General features: G+C 37.3%; 1 protein-coding gene across 2 annotated transcripts in view; it reads right to left on the reverse strand.

Annotated features, from left to right (window-relative positions):
• LOC127844803 (large neutral amino acids transporter small subunit 1-like) overlaps positions 1–23,039 on the reverse strand; it is a 58,451-nt gene that overhangs the window by 35,016 nt on the left and 396 nt on the right. For both annotated transcript variants that reach the window (XM_052375303.1, XM_052375304.1), the window contains exons 2-5: positions 20,345–20,896; positions 15,892–16,017; positions 5,236–5,335; positions 3,333–3,377 (exon numbers count right to left, since the gene is read on the reverse strand). In XM_052375303.1, the coding sequence (XP_052231263.1) occupies positions 3,333–3,377; positions 5,236–5,335; positions 15,892–16,017; positions 20,345–20,852 (779 nt within the window). In that variant the 5' untranslated portion in view covers positions 20,853–20,896. The remainder of the gene's footprint in view (positions 1–3,332; positions 3,378–5,235; positions 5,336–15,891; positions 16,018–20,344; positions 20,897–23,039) is intronic.

Here is a 23,039-nt window from a genome sequence, read left to right on the forward strand (position 1 = left end):
CAATGTTAAAGTTTTTTTCGGACGGACGGACGGACGGACTAACATACTGACGGACAGTTCAACTGCTATATGCCACCCTACCGGGGGCATAAATTTTTTTTTGGGGGGTGGGGGGTATAGTTTGAGGGTGTAGTGGTCATTTATTAGATGATCTTTTATTTAAAAAAAATAATGGGGGGGGGGGGGGTTGAGGGGGGATTCGGGGGAGGGGGATTCGGGGGGCATGGGAGATGGTTTGGATGGAGTCTATTGTTGTATATCAGGTAAGAGTTGTTTTGTCAAAGTATCAATCGAAACTAATCATAAATAAAGAAGTTATGGCAATTTTAGCAAAATTTAATAATTTGACATTGAGAGTCAAGGTCATTCAAAGGTCAAGGTAAAATTCAACTTGCCAGGTAAAGTACCCTCATGATAGCATGAAAGTATTTGAAGTTTAAAAGCAATAGCCTTGATACTTTGGAAGTAAAGTGGATCTAAACACAAAATGAAACCATATATTTAAAGTTACTAAGTAAAAAAAAGGGCCATAATTCCGTAAAAATGACAACCAGAGTTATGCAACTTGTCCTTTACTGTCCCCTTATGATAGTTTGTGAGTGTTCCAAGTATGAAAGCAATATCTATGACACTTTAGGGGTAAAGAGGACCAAAACTCAAAACTTAACCAAATATTCAAGTATAAAGGGCCCATAATTCCGTCAAAATGCCAGTCAGAGTTACATCACTTTGCCTGCACAGTCCCGTTATGATAGTTAGTAAGTGTTGCAAGTATGAAAGCAATAGCTTTGATACTTTAGGAAAGAAGTGGACCTAAACACAAAACTTAACCAAATTTTCAATTTTTTAAGCATAAAAAGGGCTAATAATTCTGTCAAAATGCCAGTCAGAGTTACATAACTTTGCCTGCACAGTCCCCTTATGATAGTTAGTAAGTGTTGCAAGTATGAAAGCAATAGCTTTGATACTTAAGGAATAAAATGGACCTAAACACAAAACTTAACCAAAATTTACAATTTTCTAAGTATAAAAAGGGCACATAATTCTGTCAAAATGCAAGCCAGAGTTATCTAACTTTGCCTGCCCAGTCCCCTCATGATAGTAAGTAAGTTTACCAAGTTTGAATGCAATAGCTTTGATACTTTATGAGAAAAGTGGACCTAAACGCAAAACTTAACCGGACGCCGACGCCAAGGTGATAACAATAGCTCATAATTAAAAAAAAAAAAATAGATGAGCTAATAACTTTCAGTAAAAACTAAATAGCTGTACATTGCAGCTATAATTCGAAATTCCTCCCGGCTTTTGTGAGCCTTGTAAGCAAATTAGGTAGGAGTGCTGGGACACACTCCTGGTCTTCACATTATGAGGCCTCTTGCTAGAGGGACCTCATGAACTTCGAAATACACACATATGGTGTGGTATTTTACACGAACATGCAATTATTGTTGAAATACATGTAGTTGAAGCTTTACACATTAAAAGCATACGGTTCCAATCTTCAAAAGTGTCCATTTTATAGTATCTCTAAATTTTTTCGAACCCCCTGTTTATTTTATGTCTCTCAATTTTTGGACTAACGTAGGTTTCCACGTATAGCGCGCTCCGGTGTATAGCGCGCAGACTGTTTTTTAAATGCAAAAAAAGGAGAAAAAAATATTTATAGACAATAAAACCACCAAATCGAACCAAAAATGGCCGCCATTTTACTATTGCACAATCCAATAATCCGGGGCATTGGAAAGCTTAATTAAGCATTCAAAATAGGAAGCGTCATTATGATTAGGAGCATGGGTTGCATAGCACTATACTTTTCTGACAATTTTGTAATTTTCTAGTAAACGATAAACAGTCCATGTGCATTTCGTGAAAAACGTGAGAAAATAAGAATTAGTGTACATCGTGTGATTTTTCCTCGGGGGAAAGCAGGGGCATTACTGGTAAATTTGAATGTCGCATGGGAGACAGGGATACAGTTGTTGAGGTACACCACTGTTGAACATTCAATATTTATACACACAAAATGCAAATGCATATCTTCACGTTCTCAAGTGTCAATTAATGTCATAAATGTCAATTAGCGTCTTAACAAGTCGTGGCACATATTACTCATAACATCTGCCAATTACAAAGTGCAAAATGAACCCCTTTCACACCTACCATTACCCGCAAAAAACCCTACCCTTGCCTGCTCTCCGGAATGTCGACAACAATCCCCATCGGAATTCATCAATAAAGAAGTGTAAAAACACAAACGAAGAAATGTCCGCAAGTTTATTCAAACAAATTTATTTTTGACCAAAACTTCTTCTACCGCATTCATATCTACCAGTAGCGACTTCTTGTTGTTTCGACAATGGCCCCTCAGTCTGTAAGATTATTGGGTGGTAGTTTTCTGGAAAAAAACATGGCGGCCATTTTGATTATTTACGATTACACAACATATTTTTTACCAATTTAGCAGCCAGGATAGGGTTGTATCAATGTATAGCGCGCACCAGCTTTTTAATTTGAATTTTGGAGGTAAAACACTGCGCGCTATACGTGGAAACCTACGGTACTTTTGTTTAAAAAAAAAAATTGTATTTAAATTTTCATTAACAAAAAAAATAAGTGTCCAAAAACTTATAGTAATTACAGTACTGTTAATAAGTTATCATGAATTATTTGTTATGTATTACACCTGATTATGTTGTTTTGCTATGCTAGTATTGTTCGATCTTCAAATTTTCAGTAGTGGGTAGTAGCACACTTGTAATTCTATGATGGTTATAGGAATATTATATGATTGAAATATTAATAAATAAGGTTAACTATTTGGTATAATTTAAATACTGCACTTGCGTCTTGATTATATACTTTCGGTCCCAACCGGTATTAGTTTGGGTTTTAAGCTGGATACAGCTGACGCCCGATATGTCAACAATGCAAGATTTCATTGTTCCACAAATGCCAATGAAACAACTGACAACTTTATAATACCAAATAATACCAATTTTATCTGGCAAAGTGTTCTTATGGTTAACTTCTAAGTATGATATAAACACCGCTATATCTTGGGTTTAACCCTTTCAGCGCTGGAACCAAATTTTGAAGGCCTTTGCAAACAGTTTGGATCCAGATGAGAAGCCACAGAATGTGGCGTCTCATCAGGATCCAAACTGTGTGCTATTCTGATAGTATTCTTTGAAAAAAATTGAAGAAAATGCTAATTTTAGAAATTCAGCAGACAACATTTTAGCAGACAAATTTCCCAGCATGGAAAGGGTTAACAGTGTCATAATCCCCTACAAACACAAACATCAGGCCAGCCAGTACATGCAGTCACTTACTTTTTAGGGTCCTCCATTTCCTCCAATAAAAACGTGATCATCTGCCTTTAAACAGTACAGGATTAGACAATGGACTATGTACATCCCGTAATAGCATGATGGACCATTTAAAAGGAGCCGTGTTGTGGGAAAAGCAAGCTAAATGCATGTGCAGTATGCAGGGATTATCTAAGATCACATTTCCGCCTAGACTTGATTTTGGTTTTGAAGAAACTTCCTTTAACGAAAAATTCCATTAAAGGGGTAAGTGTAGTCCCTGATAAGCCAGTGTGGACTTCACAGGCTAATCTGGGATGATACTTTACGCACATGAATGAAGCCGTTTCCCCAAAGCAAGGCTCATTTACTTGAACAGGTACTCCATTTAGACTGTTATAATCGTACACTTGCCTGCTGTCAATCAAACTAAATGATCAGACACTGTTAATTTGTCCAATAAAGTGTGTCTTAATCATGGAATGAGCGTTAAAAGTAGAACAAAAAGTAGACCGAGCCATAGATTATTTGTAATCAATTATGTTTTTAATGTTATTCTTATAGGAAAATTGTTTATAATTCATTATTTTCACAAATTGTTATCATTGCTTCTCAATATAGCAATTAGTTATAAACATAGCGAAAAATACCCCCCCCCCCCCCCCCTCAAACTGCTTTGTCACAGGAATAGCAGCCATGTCAAGTTCAAGGGAAGATAACATTGGGATCACTGAGAATGAAAATTGAGTCATGTATATCTATACTTCATGGTGATGACATGCTTCACGTTTCAATTCAATTGCTTCATTTATGTGGAATTAGTTTACTCCACTATTTTAAACTTTTTTATGCTGACAGAACAAGAAAACAATCAACCAAACAATCAACAGTGTTACTGTTATATCACTCCATGTCCAACTTAATTTGAGTTGGTATAATTAATTCAAAACATTTTTAAAGAGTTAATGGTAGTACAATAATGATGAGAACAAACTCTATGACCTATGAGACAAATATTGATAAATGCATCTACAGTTCAACATTTTGAATGCAAAACACATGTATTAAATACGTACAACTTAATCAATTACAAAAGCTTTTCTGTAAATAATAATGTTTTGTTTAATATGCTTATTTGATAGTAAAATGTTAGCGTATAACATATTTATTAGGGGACAAATTAAATAGCATATTTCAGAACAAGAGATGTGTTCGTCAGAAACATATTGCCCCCTATTGCGCCGCTTTGAAAAAAATGTCTTTTGACGTTTGACCTTGAAGGATGACTTGACCTTTAACTTCCACCACTCAAAATATGCAGCTGCACAAGAACGCCGCTTTGAAAAAAAAACAAAAAAAACCTTTGACCTTGAAGGATGACCTTGACCTTGAACTTCCACCACTCACAATGTGCAGCTTTATGAGATTCACATGCATGCTAAATATCAAGTTGCTATCTTCAATATTGAAAAAGTTATGGCCAATGTTAAAGTTTTCGGACGGACAGACGCCATATATTTGACATTTGACCTTGAAGGATGCCCTTGACCTTTCACCACTCAAAATGTTCAGCTCCATGATATACAAATGCATGCCAAATATCAAGTTGCTATATTCAATAGTGAAAAAGTTATGGCCAATGTTAAAGTTTTTTTCGGATGGACGGTCAGACTGACTGACATACAGACTGACGGACAGTTCAACTGCTATATGCCACCCTACCGGGGTCATAAAAATGAGTTAACTACTATTTGCTAACTACATGCCATTTTGCAATTCTACAGAACTTAAAGTCTAGAGAGGAAACGTCTGCCACCCAATCAACAACAATGAAATAATGTTAGTTTTTGATTCACAACTACCGGTAATTATGCTCGAGGGTTTTTAAAAACGTTTAGTTGTTAGCGATTTTTTAATTCATACATACCATCCTCCGTAAAAGAACATTCCAGACAAAATGCTGACTGCATAGTCCCCAGGATTAGTGGCTGAGCCTTCAAATACTTCAGAGTAGTTTGTAACCTCACCTAAAGGTTGGGATATACACTGTAAAGAGTTTCTGGAGCCAGTATTTATAAAGGTCCAAAGAAAAATCTAAAATCATGTCTGACTCAGTCATATGCCAAATTAGCCAATGGCTACAAACTATAGCAAATACAACCATGTCTATATTAAACAAGAGGCCCATGAGGGCCTGAATCGCTCTACTGCTATAAACACTGTGCAAGTTTGTAAAGAATAAGATGGAAACTGTGTACTTAATCGTGCACACAAGGAAAATTTCCTCAAATTCAAGGGGAGATTATTGTGTACTTATTTCTCCGATACTGCTCATATTCAATAGGGTTCAAGTCCTCATTGATAAAAAGATACTGTGCAAATTTGGAAATAATTGGATGAAAACTGTGGAAGTCATTCTGGACTAATTGCTTTGATATTGCTCTTTTTAAACAAGGGCTGTTTGTAAAACATGCCCCATATGGGCTGTCAGTTGTAGTGGCAGCATTGTGTGAATACGTTTTTTGTCACTGTGACCTTGACCTTTGACCTAGTGACCTGAAAATCAATAGGGGTCATCTGCCAGTCATGAGCAATGTACCTATCAAGTTTCATGATCCTACCCCTTATTATTCTTGTGTTATCATCTGGAAACCATTTTACTGTTTTGAGTCACTGTGACCATGACCTTTGACCTGAAAATTAATAGGGGTCATATGCCAGTCATGATCAATGTACCAATGAAGTTTCATGATCCTAAACGTAAGCATTCTTGAGTTATCATCCGGAAACCATTTTACTATTTCGAGTCACTGTGACCTTGACCTTTGACCCAGTGACCTGAAAATCAATAGGGTTTGAGTCCTCATTAATATGAAGACATTGAACAAGTTAGAAAAGAATCGGATGAAAACTGTGGACTTTATCGGACAAACAAGAAAAAGTAACCATTTAACTATTTTGAGTCACTGTGACCTTGACCTTTGACCTAGTGACCCGAAAATCAATAGATGTCATCAGCCAGTCATGATCAATGTACCTATGAAGTTTCATGATCCTAGGCCTAAGCATTCTTGAGTTAAAAACTGGAAGCCATTTTACTATTTCGAGTCACTGTGACCTTGACCTTTGACCCAGTGACCTGAAAATCATTAGGATTCGAGTCCTCATTAATATAAAGACACTGAAAAAGTTTGAAAAGAATCGGATGAAAACTGTGGACTTCATCAAATAAACAAGAACAAGAGGGCCAAGATGGCCTTAGTTCGCTCACCTAAGAGTAGTCGGTTCATTCAATCTTTACCAAATGTCAAACTTGACATATTGTCCAGACAAACATCCTGGTCAAGTTTCATCATTATTTCATCTGCGAGTCATGATCAATGTACCTATGAAGTTTCATGATCCTAGGCGTAAGCATTCTTGAGTTATCATCCGGAAATCATTTTTCTAAGCTGAGTCAACGTGACCGAGACAGCCATTGTGTGAATACGTTTTTTGGCACTGTGACCTTGACCTTCGACCAAGTGACCTGATAATTAATAGGGGTCATCTGCGAGTCATGATCAATTTACCTATGAAGTTTCATGAACCTAGGCATAAGCATTCTTGAGTTATCATCCAGAAACCATTTTACTATTTCAGGTCACCATGATTTTGACCTTTGACCTAGTGACCTGAAAATCAATAAGGGTCATCTGCCAGTCATGATCATTGTACCTATGAAGTTTCATGATCCTAGGCATAAGCGCTCTTGAGTTATCATCCAGAAACCATTTTACTATTTCAGGTCATCGTGACCTTGACCTTTGACCTAGTGACCTGAAAATCAATAGGGGTCATTATCAATGTACCTATGAAGTTTCATGATCCTAGGCATAAGCGTTCTTGAGTTATCATCCGGAAACCATTTTACTGCTTTGGGTCACCGTGACCTTGACCTTTGACCTAGTGACCTGAAAATCAATAAGGGTAATTTGCAAGTCATGATCAATGTATCTATGAAGTTTCATGACCCTAGGCATAAGCGTTCTTGAGTTATCATCCGGAAACCATTTTACTATTTTGGGTCAGCTTGACCTTGACCTTTGACCTAGTGACCTGAAAATCAATAGGGGTCATCTGCAAGTCATGATCAATGTACCTATGAAGTTTTATGATCCTTGGCATAAGCGCTCTTGAGTTATCATCCGGAAACCATCTGGTGGATGGATGGACCAACATGAGCAAAACAATATAACCCCTCTTCTTTGAAAGGGGGGGGGGGCATAATGAGAAAACTGCCCCCCTCCCAGCATCAAGGAAACAAATGTTCTGAGCAACTTTCATGAAAATTGGGCCAGAAATGTGACTTTTACTGTGTTCACATGTTTTCACTATATACATACCGAGAAAAAAGCCCCGCCCACTGGCGGCCATGTTTTTTCACCGATCCCGATTATTTTCAAACTTGTCCGAGATATCAATAAAACCAATGATTTGACCAACTTTCATGATGATTGGGCTAAAATTGTGACTTCTAGAGTGTTTACAAGGTTTCTCTATAGCCAAATAGGGAAAACTGCCACTATATACATATTGAGAAAAATGTCCCGCCCACTGGCGGCCATGTTTTTTCACCGATCTTGACCATTTTCAAACTCGTCCGAGACATCAACTGAACCAATGTTTTGACCAACTTTCATGATGATTGGGCACAAATTGTGACTTCTAGAGTGTTAACAAGGTTTCTCTATAGCCAAATAAAGAAAACTGCCCCGCCCACTGGCCGCCATGTTTTTCAACAGATCGGAACCACTTTTGAACTCAACCAAGATATCATTAAGACAAACATTTTGACAAAGTAACATGAAGATTGGGCATGAAATGTGACTTCTACAGTGTTACTGGTTTTTCTTTTTTTTGACCTAGTGACCTAGTTTTTGACCCGTTACAACAAGGTTTCAAACACGGCCGAGATTTCATTGGGACAAAGCTTCTGATCAAGTTTCATGAAGATGGGACAAGAAATGTGGCCTTTAGAGTGTTTACGAGCAAATGTTTACGGACGGACAGACGGAAATACAACGGACAAAGACCGGTCACAAAAGCTCACCTGAGCATTCAGGTGAGCTAAAAAGTAACCATTTTACTATTTCGAGTCACTGTGACCTTGACCTTTGACCTAGTGACCCGAAAATTAATAGGGGTCATCAGCCAGTCATGATCAATGTACCTATGAAGTTTCCTGATCCTAGGTCTAAGCATTCTTGAGTTAACATCTGGAAACCATTTTACTATTTCGAGTCACTGTGACCTTGACCTTTGACCCAGTGACCTGAAAATCAATAGGGTTTGAGTCCTTATTAATATAGAGACACTGAACAAGTTTGAAAAGAATCGGATGATAACTGCGGACTTTATTGGATAAACAAGAAAAAGTAACCATTTTACTATTTCAAGTAACTGTGACCTTGAACTTTGACCTAGTGACCTGAAAATAAAAAGGGGTCATCAGCCAGTCATGATCAATGTACCAATGAAGTTTCATGATCCTAGACCTAAGCATTTTTGAGTTATCATCCGGAAACCATTTTACTATTTCGAGTCACTGTGACCTTGACCTTTGACCCAGTGACCTGAAAATCAATAGGGTTTGAGTCCTCATTAATATAAAGACACTGAACAAGTTTGAAAAGAATCGGATGAAAACGGTGGACTTTATCGGATAAACAAGAAAAGTCTAATGCACATACGCACGCACACACACACACAGACAGACAGACACCATGCCATCCCATAAGCTCTTCTGCCTTTGGCAGTAGAGGTCACAACATAAACCATGCAATATTAGAATAATTGATACCGGTATGTTCCTCAGTACACTAGAGACAATTTTACGCCTGTGTTAAAATACAAAACTTTTACTAAATGTAGTTCCACACATGGGCCTATCATGAAAATGACACAGATTTCAACTAATTTAAGATTTTTTAATTAGACTCTTGTTAATACATATCTAGGCATCAGGTAGATAAATACAGAAACTCTACAACTTCAAAAATCAATTAATAATTCCCAACATGTGTGAATCATAAACTGAGCATAGTATGATGCATAAATATATAGCTGAGTAGTAATGGCGTTAGAATAGTAAATTTATAAATGAGCCAGACACTCTGTGAAAACTAGGATCTATGCATGTGCATATACAGTCCAACCCATCTTAAGCAGCCAGTCAAGGGAAACTGCCAAATTGGCTGCTTAAGAGGGGTGGTCTTTTAAGAGGGGGTTGGGTCATAGGGAGTCTAGAGTTGATGAGTGCATGGCCAACTGTTCAACTTTTGTATAAACAAAATGGTAAATATGTGTACATGTACTAAACAAGAATAGACTTAAAATAATTTTATTTCTTCCTTTTTAAAGTCAGCTATAAAACAAAATTTCCATTCAAAAAAATATTCTATTCATCTTTCTAATCATCATCAATATCATCCTCATCAGAATCAAGTCAATGAAAAAGAAACATTCTCATGATTTGTTGTTTACAGAATGCCCATTGTATGGCCCCAATGCACTTAAGATGGGAACAGTTGAGAATCAGTTATGCGTGAATAACTCCCGTGTCACTATCAATCGATAATTTAATTGGTTTATTGCAGTTTGATGTCTTTGTAATACCTACCGCACGAATTGGTCCCTTCAGGGAGATCACCTCCAAGATAAAATCGTGGCCAGTTACTTAAGAGACTGATAATAGCAACCAGGTGTAATCCTACTGGTAATCGTGCTTTTCATAATATTATAAAAACATTAATTTCGCCGCGTAAATGGTTTTATCAAAATTAATATTGAATCATTGTAAATATTAAACAAATATAAATGTTTTGTTAAATTCCCAAATGAGTATCATAATTTGTAATCCGAAACACACTCCCGATTTATTTATGTTAACAATACGTTTACAAATTCTAGCATCAAAAAAGTCCTCATGTATTTCCTTTGTCCCGACAAAAGCGCGAGAAAATTATGCACCAATGTACAATGTCACGTCATACCCATGCGTGCTTGTATTGATTTTTGGATAAAAATTTGTAGCACAGATAACATGTAGAGCAGTTGATTTCGGTTAAAAAACGCCTTGTTTTTTTTAACTTTTAATTAGCCGATAATTGTCATAAATGTGTGCTTGAAATATTATTATTCAACAGCTACAAATAATCAATTATAAATTAAGAATCTCTTTTCCAGTACTAATAGATAATATTTGCATGAGCGGAAACAAAAAGATCAAATGGTCGCATATTGCTTTTAACCTGATAACCCGATAATCTGCCTCTTATTAATTGCAATTTTTAAACTGGCTGTCAAAATGTTTATCACACATCACGCTTCAGTACTGCAGAGCCTATACCGCAGACTGAAAGTACGTATAGATTTTTTCGCCGTTGCATCGGTGTAATTTTCCCAGTGTACATGACTGACTTACTCGCGCGTGACCACTCATATGGGGGGAATTTAACATTTGGGATGCATAATTGCTGGCCGCTGGCCGGAGAAACGGGGTAACCGCTAAAGAGGGGTGCATTATAAAGTGTTTATCGACGGTCGCGGCACAGACCCGCCGCCTACACAGGCGACCAGCGATGAGGGGTGACCGGAAGTAGGGGTTGGACTGTAGTGTCGTCCTAGATTTGACTGTGTCTGCACACGCTTATCATGAACAATGCTTTCCGCTTTTGCTTTTATGGTATTTTTCTTGCCTCCTCTTTAGTTAAGTCTTATCAAAAATCCACCTTTTGTGAAAAGTATTGTCATGATAAGCCTGTGTGGACAGCACATGCTAATCTGGGATGACACTTAAACAGTCGCATTAAGCCCTGTTTTCTTCCCAGAGGGACGCTCATTTAATAGTTGATATGTACTGGTAAGAACCCATTCTGTACTACTCCCAGCACACAGAAAAGAATCCATTCTGTACTCACCTTTGACAACAGCTACTACTCCCAGCACACAGATAAGAACCCATTCTGTACTCGCCTTTGACGACAGCTACTACTCCCAGCACACAGATAAGAACCCATTCTGTACTCACCTTTGACAACAGCTACTACTCCTAGCACACAGATAAGAACCCATTTTGTACTCGCCTTTGACGACAGCTACTACTCCCAGCACACAGATAAGAACCCATTCTGTACACACTCTTGGCAACAGCTACTACACCCAGCACACAGATAAGAACCCATTCTGCACTCATCTTTGACAACAGCTACTACACCCAGCACACAGATAAGATCCCATTCTGCACTCATCTTTGACAACAGCTACTACACCCAGCACACAGATAAGAACCCATTCTGTACTCACCTTTGAGGACAGCTACTACACCTAGCCCACAGATAAGAACCTATTCTGTACTCGCCTTTGACGACAGCTACTACACCTAGCACACAGATAAGAACCCATTCTGTACTCACCCCTGGCAACAGCTTCTACACCCAGAACACAGATAAGAACCCATTCTGTACTCACCCCTGGCAACAGCTGTTACGAACCTCTGCTTTGAGGTATACCGTTTTAATGACTTGATTACTTATAGCTTTCAAATAGCTGTTAATATAGTGTTACGCTCGTTCCATCCGTTTTGAAATATGACACAAGTCCATAATAAACGTTTAAACCATAATTTATTTGTATGAAGATATATTTTCGCAATAAACAACCCGTTAGACAGCAACACAATGTGATTCCTAACCGCCAGCTTCCAGGTAATTATACTAGGGTAGTATTTACAAAGTTAATGGCGTGTGACGCACAATAAGTCAGTTCTGCGTTCTTTCAGTATTTATGTGTAAATAATACAATAAAAGTGTTAAAATGCTTCCAAAATCAGTGTTACTTAATGTAAACAATCTTCAATTCACTGGATTATTACTATAAAACTTATGTTATAACGACTAAAAGGTATTTACTTCGAAAAATGAATGACTCTCTTAACAAAAATTACGTCTATCCTAGATCTTGACTAAAACTCAACTGTCCACTGTTTTTACTTATTGTTTAATACTGATGACCAAAATTGGTCAGTGACCAAGATTCTGGGCAGTGACCAAGATTCTGGGCATTAATGACCAGAATTCTGGGCACCAGTGACCAAAATTGGTCAGTGACGTGACTGACCATAAATAATGACCAAGAAATTAGAACGACACATGACGTCATTTACCAAATGTCATAACAATGAGACATAATGGCGCCTTATTTAGAAAAACAATGAAAAATACAAAGTATTCAAATGGATGGCTCACCGCTAGATAAAAGTTCTGGTGATGTTTAGATTATATAGACTCAGTTGTGTACATTTGTAAATTGTTTTATATAGTCACATAATGTCACCAGAATTGAATGAACAACTTAAAAGGCAGTCAGTTGAACAGGTAAGTGCAACTGTTACACCTGGGGTGTATCACAGCTACTACTCCCAGCACACAGATAAGAACCCATTCTGTACTCACCTTTGACGACAGCTACTACACCTAGCACACAGATAAGAACCCATTCTGTACTCACCTTTGACGACAGCTACTACACCTAGCACACAGATAAGAACCCATTCTGTACTCACTCTTGACGACAGCTACTACACCTAGCACACAGATAAGAACCCATTCTGTACTCACTCTTGACGACAGCTACTACACCCAGCACACAGATAAGAACCCATTCTGTACTCACTTTTGGCAACAGCTACTACTCCCAGCACACAGATAAGAACCCATTCTGTACTCACCTTTGGCCTCAGCTACTACACCAAGCACACAGATAAGAACCCATTCTGTACTCACCTTTGGCGACAGCTACTACACCAAGCACACAGATAAGAACCCATTCTGTACTCACCTTTGGCGACAGCTACTACACCAAGCACACAGATAAGAACCCATTCTGTACTCACGCTTGGCGACAGCTACTACTCCCAGCACACAGATAAGAACCCATTCTGTACTCACCCTTGTCGAGAGCTACCACACCCAGCAAACAGATAAGAACCCATTCTGTACTCACCCCTGGCGACAGCAACTACTCCCAGCACACTAATAAGAACAAGGGATGGCATCGAATACCTGTATCAGTATTCGAATATTCGCAAATCCATTTACTGTGAAACCATTATTATTCGTCAGATATTAATTTTCGTCTTTTTCGTCCTTCGACCGATGATCGAATTCAAGATCCTAACGAACAATCATGTCCCATATTTGAAACAAATAAGACTGAATTACCGTAGACATGAGGCATTTAAATCCAGCGTAATCCACGAATATACACAGGGCTCGACATTAACACTCGCACACTCGCAAAATGCGAGAAAAAACTATTGCAAGGTAAGTTATAAGCCACTAGTATTTTTTGCAAGTAAAGAAATAGTAAAAAAAAACAAGTTATATTGCTAAATGCGTTCGACTGCATGAACGCTAAACCGTAGGCCAATTTTTTTAACGTCCGAATACCCATATGCGGTAGCGGGCACCTTGTTTGTAGACTGGTATACTTATAGTACAGATACCCGGATGGTATTGATACAAAGAACATTAAACAGTCGACTATTCACACTCAAGTTAAATCCGGTTTTGACACAAAGGGGTGTACATTATACAGTGTACTGACAACTGACATTTCCTGTAAAACGCGAATGCAATAAGGCTGTATCGAATGCGTCGACTTTGTTTAGGTATAATAGTGTTGATAAGCGCTTATTGTTAACAACTTTATTACCCCATTGTGTGTATTGTGTTTTTCAGGGGTGTTGCAGATTATACAGCCAACACGCGGCGAATCCGGATTAAAGACAATACTATTAAACGTAATTAAAATATGACGATGTGTGATCAACACCTGACTGAAATATAGTCTGCGCTTTTATTACAAATTAATAAAGAACATATTGATTTGTGTTTGGTTGTCCGTGATTGTAATGAAAAAAGAGTAATTGGCAATTGCCTTCGTTGTTTGAAACACTTTTTAACGGTTATTCAGTCCCACTTATCCGCTAATCATTACAAAGAACGTGTCAATGACATAAAATTATAAGGGACAGTTACTATCACCTGAAATAACAGACTTGTTAATTGGCATATGCCAAACAAGGCCCACCTCCTGCAAGTGACTAGCAAGTGTCACCCCTCTTTCACCAGCACGATTTTTTCGCAACCGCGTATTACATGTATTACAAACATTACAAACAAATTGGACTCTTTTTTTTTCAAAACCAGAAATGGACGAATTTAAGTGCTGACGAAATAGTCATTTTTTTTAAAAGGACGAAATTTCGTGCTGACGAAAATAAATGGTTTCACAGTAATCGAATATTCGCATAAACTGGCTGGATTGATTTAATATCTATTATTCAGTTTTGTATCCAGTAGGGATATTAAATATAAATTCACAGAAATGTATTTGCAAATACAAGTGTTGTGTTGAGAAATAGAACGAAAATGTAGCTTAATTGTAAAAAACTTACTTTGAAAAAGCCTTGTTAGGCGAAATATATCAGAAAAGAGTGTAGCTTGTTCTTTGTTAACTTCCATTGTTTTGTTAGTTATATCCGTTCGCTGAATACGAGGCTGTTTATAAACGTTGCTATCGAACAATTGTATCGCTGTCGGCTAATACTATGACTGATGCTGTAATCGGGCACACAGAGAAGGAAAAACATCATGTCATAGAATTTTATTTTTATTTGAAATTTTAAAGAAGACGCGGTCTTTGCGATGCGAGGAAACTTAATTATTATTCGATAGTCCTTTGAATCCTTAATCAGCACCTAATTGACAAACAACAGTTTGGGCCCTTTCTTAGAGTCTGTATATTGCATTGCGCAATTTAAGTAAGTCACACATTTAATGGCTGTTCATACAGTGATAATAGAAACTAAATTAGTATTCGCCAGTTAATTGAAGCGGTTTAATTGGCATCCCATTGACAAACAACAGTTCGGGGCCTTTCTTAGAGTGTGTATACTGCATTGCGCAATCAACGTTGATACAGGCCGCGATATCAGTTTGACAAGAAGAATGTCACATCAAACGGGTTAATCCCAAATGATTTTGGATGCCAATTAGTAAGCGGCTCGCATGTCATTAAATATAAGGGCAATTACATTTGAAAAAAAATGCAAATATGGGAATATCAATTCTGCTATTCGAATACTGACCATTCAATCGAATATTCGAATAAATTTGCCATCCCTAATAAGAACCCATTCTGTACGCACCCTTGACAACAGCTTCTTCTCCCAGCACACTGATAAGAACCCTTTTTTTACACGCCATTAGCGACAGCCAAAACACCCAGCACACGGATAAGAACCCATTCTGTACTCACCCTTGGCAACAGCTACTACTCCCAGCACACAGATAAGAACCCATTCTGTACTCACCCTTGGTGACAGCCACTACTCCCAGCACACAGATAAGAACCCATTCTGTACTCACCTTTGGCAACAGCTACTACTCCCAACACACAGATAAGATCCCATTCTGTACTCACCCTTGGCGACAGATACTACTCCCAGCAAACAGATAATAACCCATTCTGTACTCACCTTTGGCGACAGCCACTACTCCCAGCACACAGATAAGGATCATAGCTATCAACTTAGAGCTCGTCAGAGCGGTCTGTAGCTTGGTGACGTACTTCAGGTGGGAACAATTCAACAGAACCACCAAAACTGCAACAAAAATTTAGACTCGCTATGTACAAACAGGGCTTAATGCATTAGCATTAAGTGTCTTAACTGATTAGACTGTGCAGTCTGAACAGTCTTAACAGGGACGTCAATATCTTCCTTCATGGTGTTTTTGGTTAACCCTTTGCATGCTGGGTAATTTGTCTTCTGCTAAAATGTCGTCTGATGAATTTCTAAAATTAGCATTTTCTTCGATTTTTTTCAAAGAATACTATCAGAATAGCAAACAGTTTGGATCCAGATGAGACGCCACGTTCTGTGGCGTCTCATCTGGATCCAAACTGTTTGCAAAGGCCTTTAAAATTCGGTTCCCGCACTGAAAGAGTTAAAGGAAGTATCTTCTCAGCATAAATACACATGCATTATTCCAAGTTTTCTCAGAACACGACTCATTTGTGACTATCATCAGAAACAAACCATTATTGAATGTCAATTTATTGCTTTAATTTGAAAACAAGGGCTGTTTGTAAAACATGCATGCCCCCATATGGGCTATCCGTTGTAGTGACAGCCATTGTGTGAATATGTTTTTTGTCACTGTATGTCAATAACCTGTGAAATGTATCCAATTAATAGTGCAAAAACCAATCAGGACCTATACTAATCAATTATATCCATTATATGATTGAGTCTTTGATTTTTTGGATTCCTTTCACACATTTTGACTTATTTGACAATATGTGAAACGTGCACACAATTTGTTATGTTTTATTTATTAATGGTAATGAAACATGTTATTTATAGCAGTTAACTCCCCTAGTCAATGACCACCATAGATAGCAATGCAATCTGATTAAAAATAGCCAAGGCTAGTGTTGTGTATTGGGCAAATGTATATAAGTGCAACTTGACCACATGACCAGTATCATGTGTTTACCACACACAGAAGCCAGTTATGTAATAGACCATTAATTCCACTCCCAACTTTGGCCACTTGCCAAGATACTGACCAGTATCAGATGGGGTTGTGAAACTGTGTGAACAGTGAACACCAGTCCATGTAATACTGGCCTACCACTTGTACTAGTTGATTTGGAGTTAATACAGTAATGCATGTACAAATGAGACACTAAGCCTAAAAGTTAATTATATGTGCCTCTGAAAACTAACCAGATGAGTGGGTTGAAATTTACAATCTTTACTTGGCATTTGAGGTAATCTGAACTCTCAGGGTTTGGATAGAACATCCCCAAATTAACTTTTCTTTACACTGTTGTTATTTTTGTTCAATACACAAATATTAACCTAACTTTACAAATCCTGTACAGTAAAGGAAACTAAATCTAAGTTGATATTTTAATATGCTTGATCCTATTTATGTATTAATATGTGTTTTATACATACAAACTGTGTTGCTGTTTTTCAATTAACAAGCAGATTAAAAATTAATTTTATATTTTTATGTATAATTTGAATTGACAAAATTAAATGCAAGTTGCGTAGCAAGAATTACATGTTTGATTTATTGTCAGTGAATCGTGACATTTTCTCAATGTTTCAGACCACCAGTTTGTCAAAGCTATCAACCGCTTGGATGGTCAAGCTAAATAGAATTGACCCAGCAAATCACAACTGTCCTGTTGCCATATAATATTACATATCATATTACATTGGTTTTTTAAATGTTGAATTCTCACGTCATTTCCATAAACATAGTATTTACTGGCACAGAAACAAAGGCTTATACATCAGTATGAATTAACATGTGTCAAAAATTCAATTTGTAAGTCTCTTTACTGGACAGTGTGAAAACAGAATAAACTAGTGACCTGAAAATCAATAGGGGTCATCTGCGAGTCACGATCAATGTACCTATGAAGTGTCATGATCCTAGGCAAAAGCGTTCTTGAGTTATCATCCAAAAATCATTTTACTATTTCGGGTCACCGTGACCTTGACCTTTGACCTTGTTACCTCAAAATCAATAGGGGTCACCTGCGAGTCATGATCAATCTACCTATGAAGTTTCATGATCCTAGGCATATGCGTTCTTGAGTTATCATCCGAAAACCATTTTACTATTTCGGGTCACCGTGACCTTGACCTTTGACCTAGTGACCTCAAAATCAATAGGGGTCATCTGCGAGTCTTGATCAATCTACCCATGAAGTTTCATGATCCTAGGTGTATGCATTCTTGAGTTATCATCCGGAAACCATTTTACTATTTCGGGTCACCGTGACCTTGACCTTTGACCTAGTGACCTCAAAATCAATAGGGGTCATCTGCGACTCATGATCAATCTACCCATGAAGTTTCATGATCCTAGGCGTATGCATTCTCGAGTTATCATCCGGAAACCATTTTACTTTTGCGGGTCACCGTGACCTTGACCTTTGACCTAGTGACCTCAAAATCAATAGGGGTCATCTGCAAGTCATGATCAATCTACCCCTGAAGTTTCATGATCCTAGGCGTATGCGTTCTTGAGTTATCATCCGAAAACCATTTTACTATTTCGGGTCACCGTGACCTTGACCTTTGACCTAGTGACCTCAAAATCAATAGGGGTCATCTGCGAGTCATGATCAATCTACCTATGAAGTTTCATGATCCTAGGCGTATGCGTTCTTGACTTATCATACGACAACCACCTGGTGGACGGACCAACCGACCGACCTACCGACCGACCAACCGACCGACATGAGCAAAGCAATATACCCCCTCTTCTTCGAAGGGGAGCATAACAATAACTGAAAGTATTACCATCATCAGACACAAACCATTGCTGAATGTCAACTTGTAACTATCACCAGAACAAATCATATGGCGAGCGAAGTGCACATTATTGTCTTAAACCACGGTTTAACAATTAACTATATAGTTAAGAGACTTAGAACCTGGGATCAAAGTGCCGTTTGCACATTAATTCCTTAAATCTGGGTTCAAGACTTTGAACCGCGGTTCAAAGTCTCTTAACTCTATGGTTAAGAAACGACCAATGAAATCGTGACATTTGCCTTCTAATTGTGGTTTAAGCTCCGCTGATTGGTTGTCTCTGAATTATGTAGATAAGAGATTTGTATCTATTTTTAGACACACTTTGAACCGCGGTTTGACTCGGGTTTAAGAAATAAATATGCAAACAGCACTTTAAACTCGGGTTTAAAGTCTCTTAACCCTATAGTTAACTGTTAAAAAATTAATGTGCATTCCGTGGGTCTTAACCCCAGTATAAGACTTTAAACCGCGGTTTAAGACTTTGAACCGCAGTTTAAGACTTTGTACTGCAGTTCAAAGTCTCTTAACCATATAGTTAAGAGAGGAATTAATGTGCAAACGGCACTTTGAACTCAGGTTCAAAGTTTCTTAACTACATAATTAACTGTTAAATAATTAATGTGCATTCCGCACATCTTTACCACAGCTTAAGACTTTGAACCGCAGTTCAAAGTCTCTTAACCGTATAGTTAAGAGATGACCAATGAAGTCGCGGTATTTACCTTCTAATTGTTCTGCTGATTGGTTGTCTCAGATTTCTACCTTTTTTAAGACACACTTTGAACCGCGGTTCAAAGTCTTGAACCCAGGTTTAAGGAATTAATGTGCAAACGGCACTTTGAACCCAGGTTCAAAGTTCCTTAACTATATAGTTAACTGTTAAACCGTGGTTTAAGACAATAATGTGCACTTTGCTTGCCATAAAATCAATTAAGAAATACCGGTACTACAGATGAGCTAGCTGGCAGGTTTTATTTTGGTAAATATATTTGAGCCATGCTCTTAGAAAAGAGGGTTTAATGCATGTGCGTTAAGTGTCATCACAGATCAGCCTGTGCAGTCCGCACAGGCTAATTAGGAATGACACTTTCCTCTTTTATGTATTTTTTGTTTACAGAAAGTCTCTTCTTAGCAAAAATCCAGTTTAGGTGGAAATTGTTGTCCCTGATTAGCCTGTGCAGACTGTACAGGCTAATCTGGGACAACACTTTACGCACATGCATTAAACCCATTTTTCACAGAGCGCTTCATTATAAAAAAAATAAGCAATTAATTTTACTTCAGTTAAACCCAGATTTCAAAGTCCTCTATTGTTTATGTATTTTAGATTTCTGAATGACAAACAAAAGCAAATAGTTAAGCATACTTTCAATTCAATCTCACTTCATTCATCTCCCTTTTCTGTAAGGTGATACTATAGGAATGAACAACATTATCTATATTATAAATTATTGCCCAATTAAAAAAGTTTGCTTGTCACTGAATTTCTTTACAATGTTTCTACAAATCCCAAAGAATGTATGCTACAGAACAACAGTTGTACGTAAAAAAACTTCTTTAGATTGCAATAATAAAATGTAATAACAACCTAAAATAACTGCAGCCAGCATTTTGACAGCCATGATAGGAGGATGACAGCCCTGGAAGAAGAGCTGGACTATATAAAGGGCCGAAATGTAGGACGACAAGGCCCACACTGGCGTGATGATCAGGAAGAAAAATCCCCATATGAACAAGAACGCTGGAAACCCTCCAAACACTTGTTTGATGAAGAAGTAAGGACCACCTGATTTTGGAAGCAGTATGGCAACTTCTGTGAAGCACATGGCAAGGGAGTAGTTGAGAAGACCACACACCAACAGGGTTATTAACAACACACCCACTGAACCTGTGGTTTTCATGATGGTTGACATGGCAGCAAAAAGTCCCGAGCCACCTATGGATGACACAAGTATTGCACAGGTCTGGAATGTGGTGAGCTTTGAGCGGGATGCCAAGATTTCTATGGAGATTGACTTGTCTGTCGCTTTTGTATTGGCACTTTCATCAGTAATGATTTCATGGCTGAAACCATTACTGTCATGGTCTTTTGACATTGTGGTGAACAGAATTTTCTTAGCTCTTGCGACAAAACAAGTCTCTGGAAAGTAACAGATAACACACATAAGGTACAAATTAATGAACAAGCAATATCTACATAATATTTGCACAATTAACTAATTGATAAAAAGAGTCATACATTGAATTTGAATCATGCCTCCTTTTTCTGATTGTTTAAACTTTGTGTATATGCAGGCATACAAACAATCTTGCTCATGTACTAGTTTCAGCAAAACAAATTGAGAAACATTCAGCTCATACATATGTGACCTATTATTAGTATAAACTTGATGGACAAATATCATTTTAATTTTGACATGAGCCATTTTTGCCCAAGGAAAAGTGAATATATCACATATTTAAACTAGCAGAGTTTGTTACATAACAGAGTTTAAGAATTTGAGACATCAGTGTTTTTTTATGGCAATTTCGGGGCCGATATTCGGCCCCATTCCCCTCAATTTTTTTTTTAAAGAAACAACTGATTTTATCGATTACAAAAATCCCAATAAGACTCAAATTGGCTTGGAAAACTGAGACTGTGCATAACGGCTGCAATGTTTGAAACTAATGTTGAAAAAATCATTGATATATATTTAAGAAAAAGGACAGCGACATTCAGCTGTGAACATTACATTCATACATACATGTGCATTCATATAATAAATATCATAACATTATAAAAGAGTGATTTTTTTATTTTCTCCTTTTCCTAAAAAAACGACGTGTTTTTCCCCTTTGGACGGGCCCCGCCACAATTCCCCTATAGGTGAAAAAAAAACACTGGACATTAAGTATACTTGCACTCAACTGGTCATTGTCAGCTTAGGTACTACTTAAATATCCCCTGGGTACTCTTAAGTACATGTAAATGTACCCCAGGTACGGAACATGTACTAAAACGTACCTGGTCAATTTAGAGTTTTAGACTGTACCCGACTTTTATTCCCGCCCGAAACCCGATGTTGTAAAAGTTGCTAATGAATACGAAACAAATATCTCTAGAAAAAAAATTGCCTCAGCATGCTTTTTTCAGTATGAGTGTTGATAACAGTGTCCATTTTGCAAAATTTTAACGTAATATGAACATAAATATTAATTAATTAGAAAAAAGTAACCGGAAACAACCTTTTAGTACATTTTCTGTACCCAGGGTCCATTTAAGTATACTTAAGAGTACTCTGGGTACATTTTACTATTACCCAAGCTGACAATGGCCAATCAAGTCCCAAAAATTGTTTGGAATATGACCAGTAGCATAATAATGATTTTTTAGTCAATTATCTTTTAACTGGGAAACTGTTTGATAGTGCTGCATGAAATAAAACCACACAAAATAACCTTCATTGGCTCTATTTACAAACTTCTTTACGTCAATATAATGAGCAGTTTAGAGATTGGTTTCTGAGAAAAAAAATGCAATTTTTAAATATGACAGAATATTGTTAGCCCAAAAGACCAGGCCAACAATAGATGTATCATAAGTACAAAAACACAAAATTGTGTAATAACTTGTATGGTAAATCATTTTTAAAGGGATCTTTTCACGCTTTGGTAAATTGACAAAATTGAAAAAAGTTGTTTCAGATTCGTAAGTTTTCGTTTTAGTTATGATATTTGTGAGGAAACAGTAATACTGAACATTAACCATGCTCTAATATAGCCATTATATGCATCTTTTGACGATTTTAAAACCTAAAAATCATAAAGCGTTGCAACGCGAAACGATTGAATAATTTGGAGAGTTCTGTTTTTGTCGTTAAATTTTGTGAAACTACGAAGATTGCTTATATAAGGTATAAAATACGTCAAGCAAGTGTACTCGGCGGAATAGCTCAGTAGGCTAAAGTGTTTTTACTTCAGGACTCTGGCAGGACTCCAGGGGTCACTGGTTCGAAACCTGCTCCGGACAATGTTCTTTTCCTTTTTTTAATTTTTTTCTTGATTTTTTACTGGAGCTTTTATGATCCAATGTTTACATTTATCAATATAAAGCATTTAATGAATAAGTTGAAAAAATGCCAAAATCTGTGAAAAGGCCCCTTTAATTATAAAGATATGAATTGTAACATCAAATCGTTTTATAATAAATAATTGTTATTATTCGAAACACATGTTTACCGTATAAATAATATGTACTAAAAACAGAAATGTTAACTTAATAAATGTCAGTTAGCACATAC

Source organism: Dreissena polymorpha, chromosome 9 (assembly GCF_020536995.1).
Source record: "Dreissena polymorpha isolate Duluth1 chromosome 9, UMN_Dpol_1.0, whole genome shotgun sequence".
Lineage (NCBI taxonomy): Eukaryota > Metazoa > Mollusca > Bivalvia > Myida > Dreissenidae > Dreissena > Dreissena polymorpha.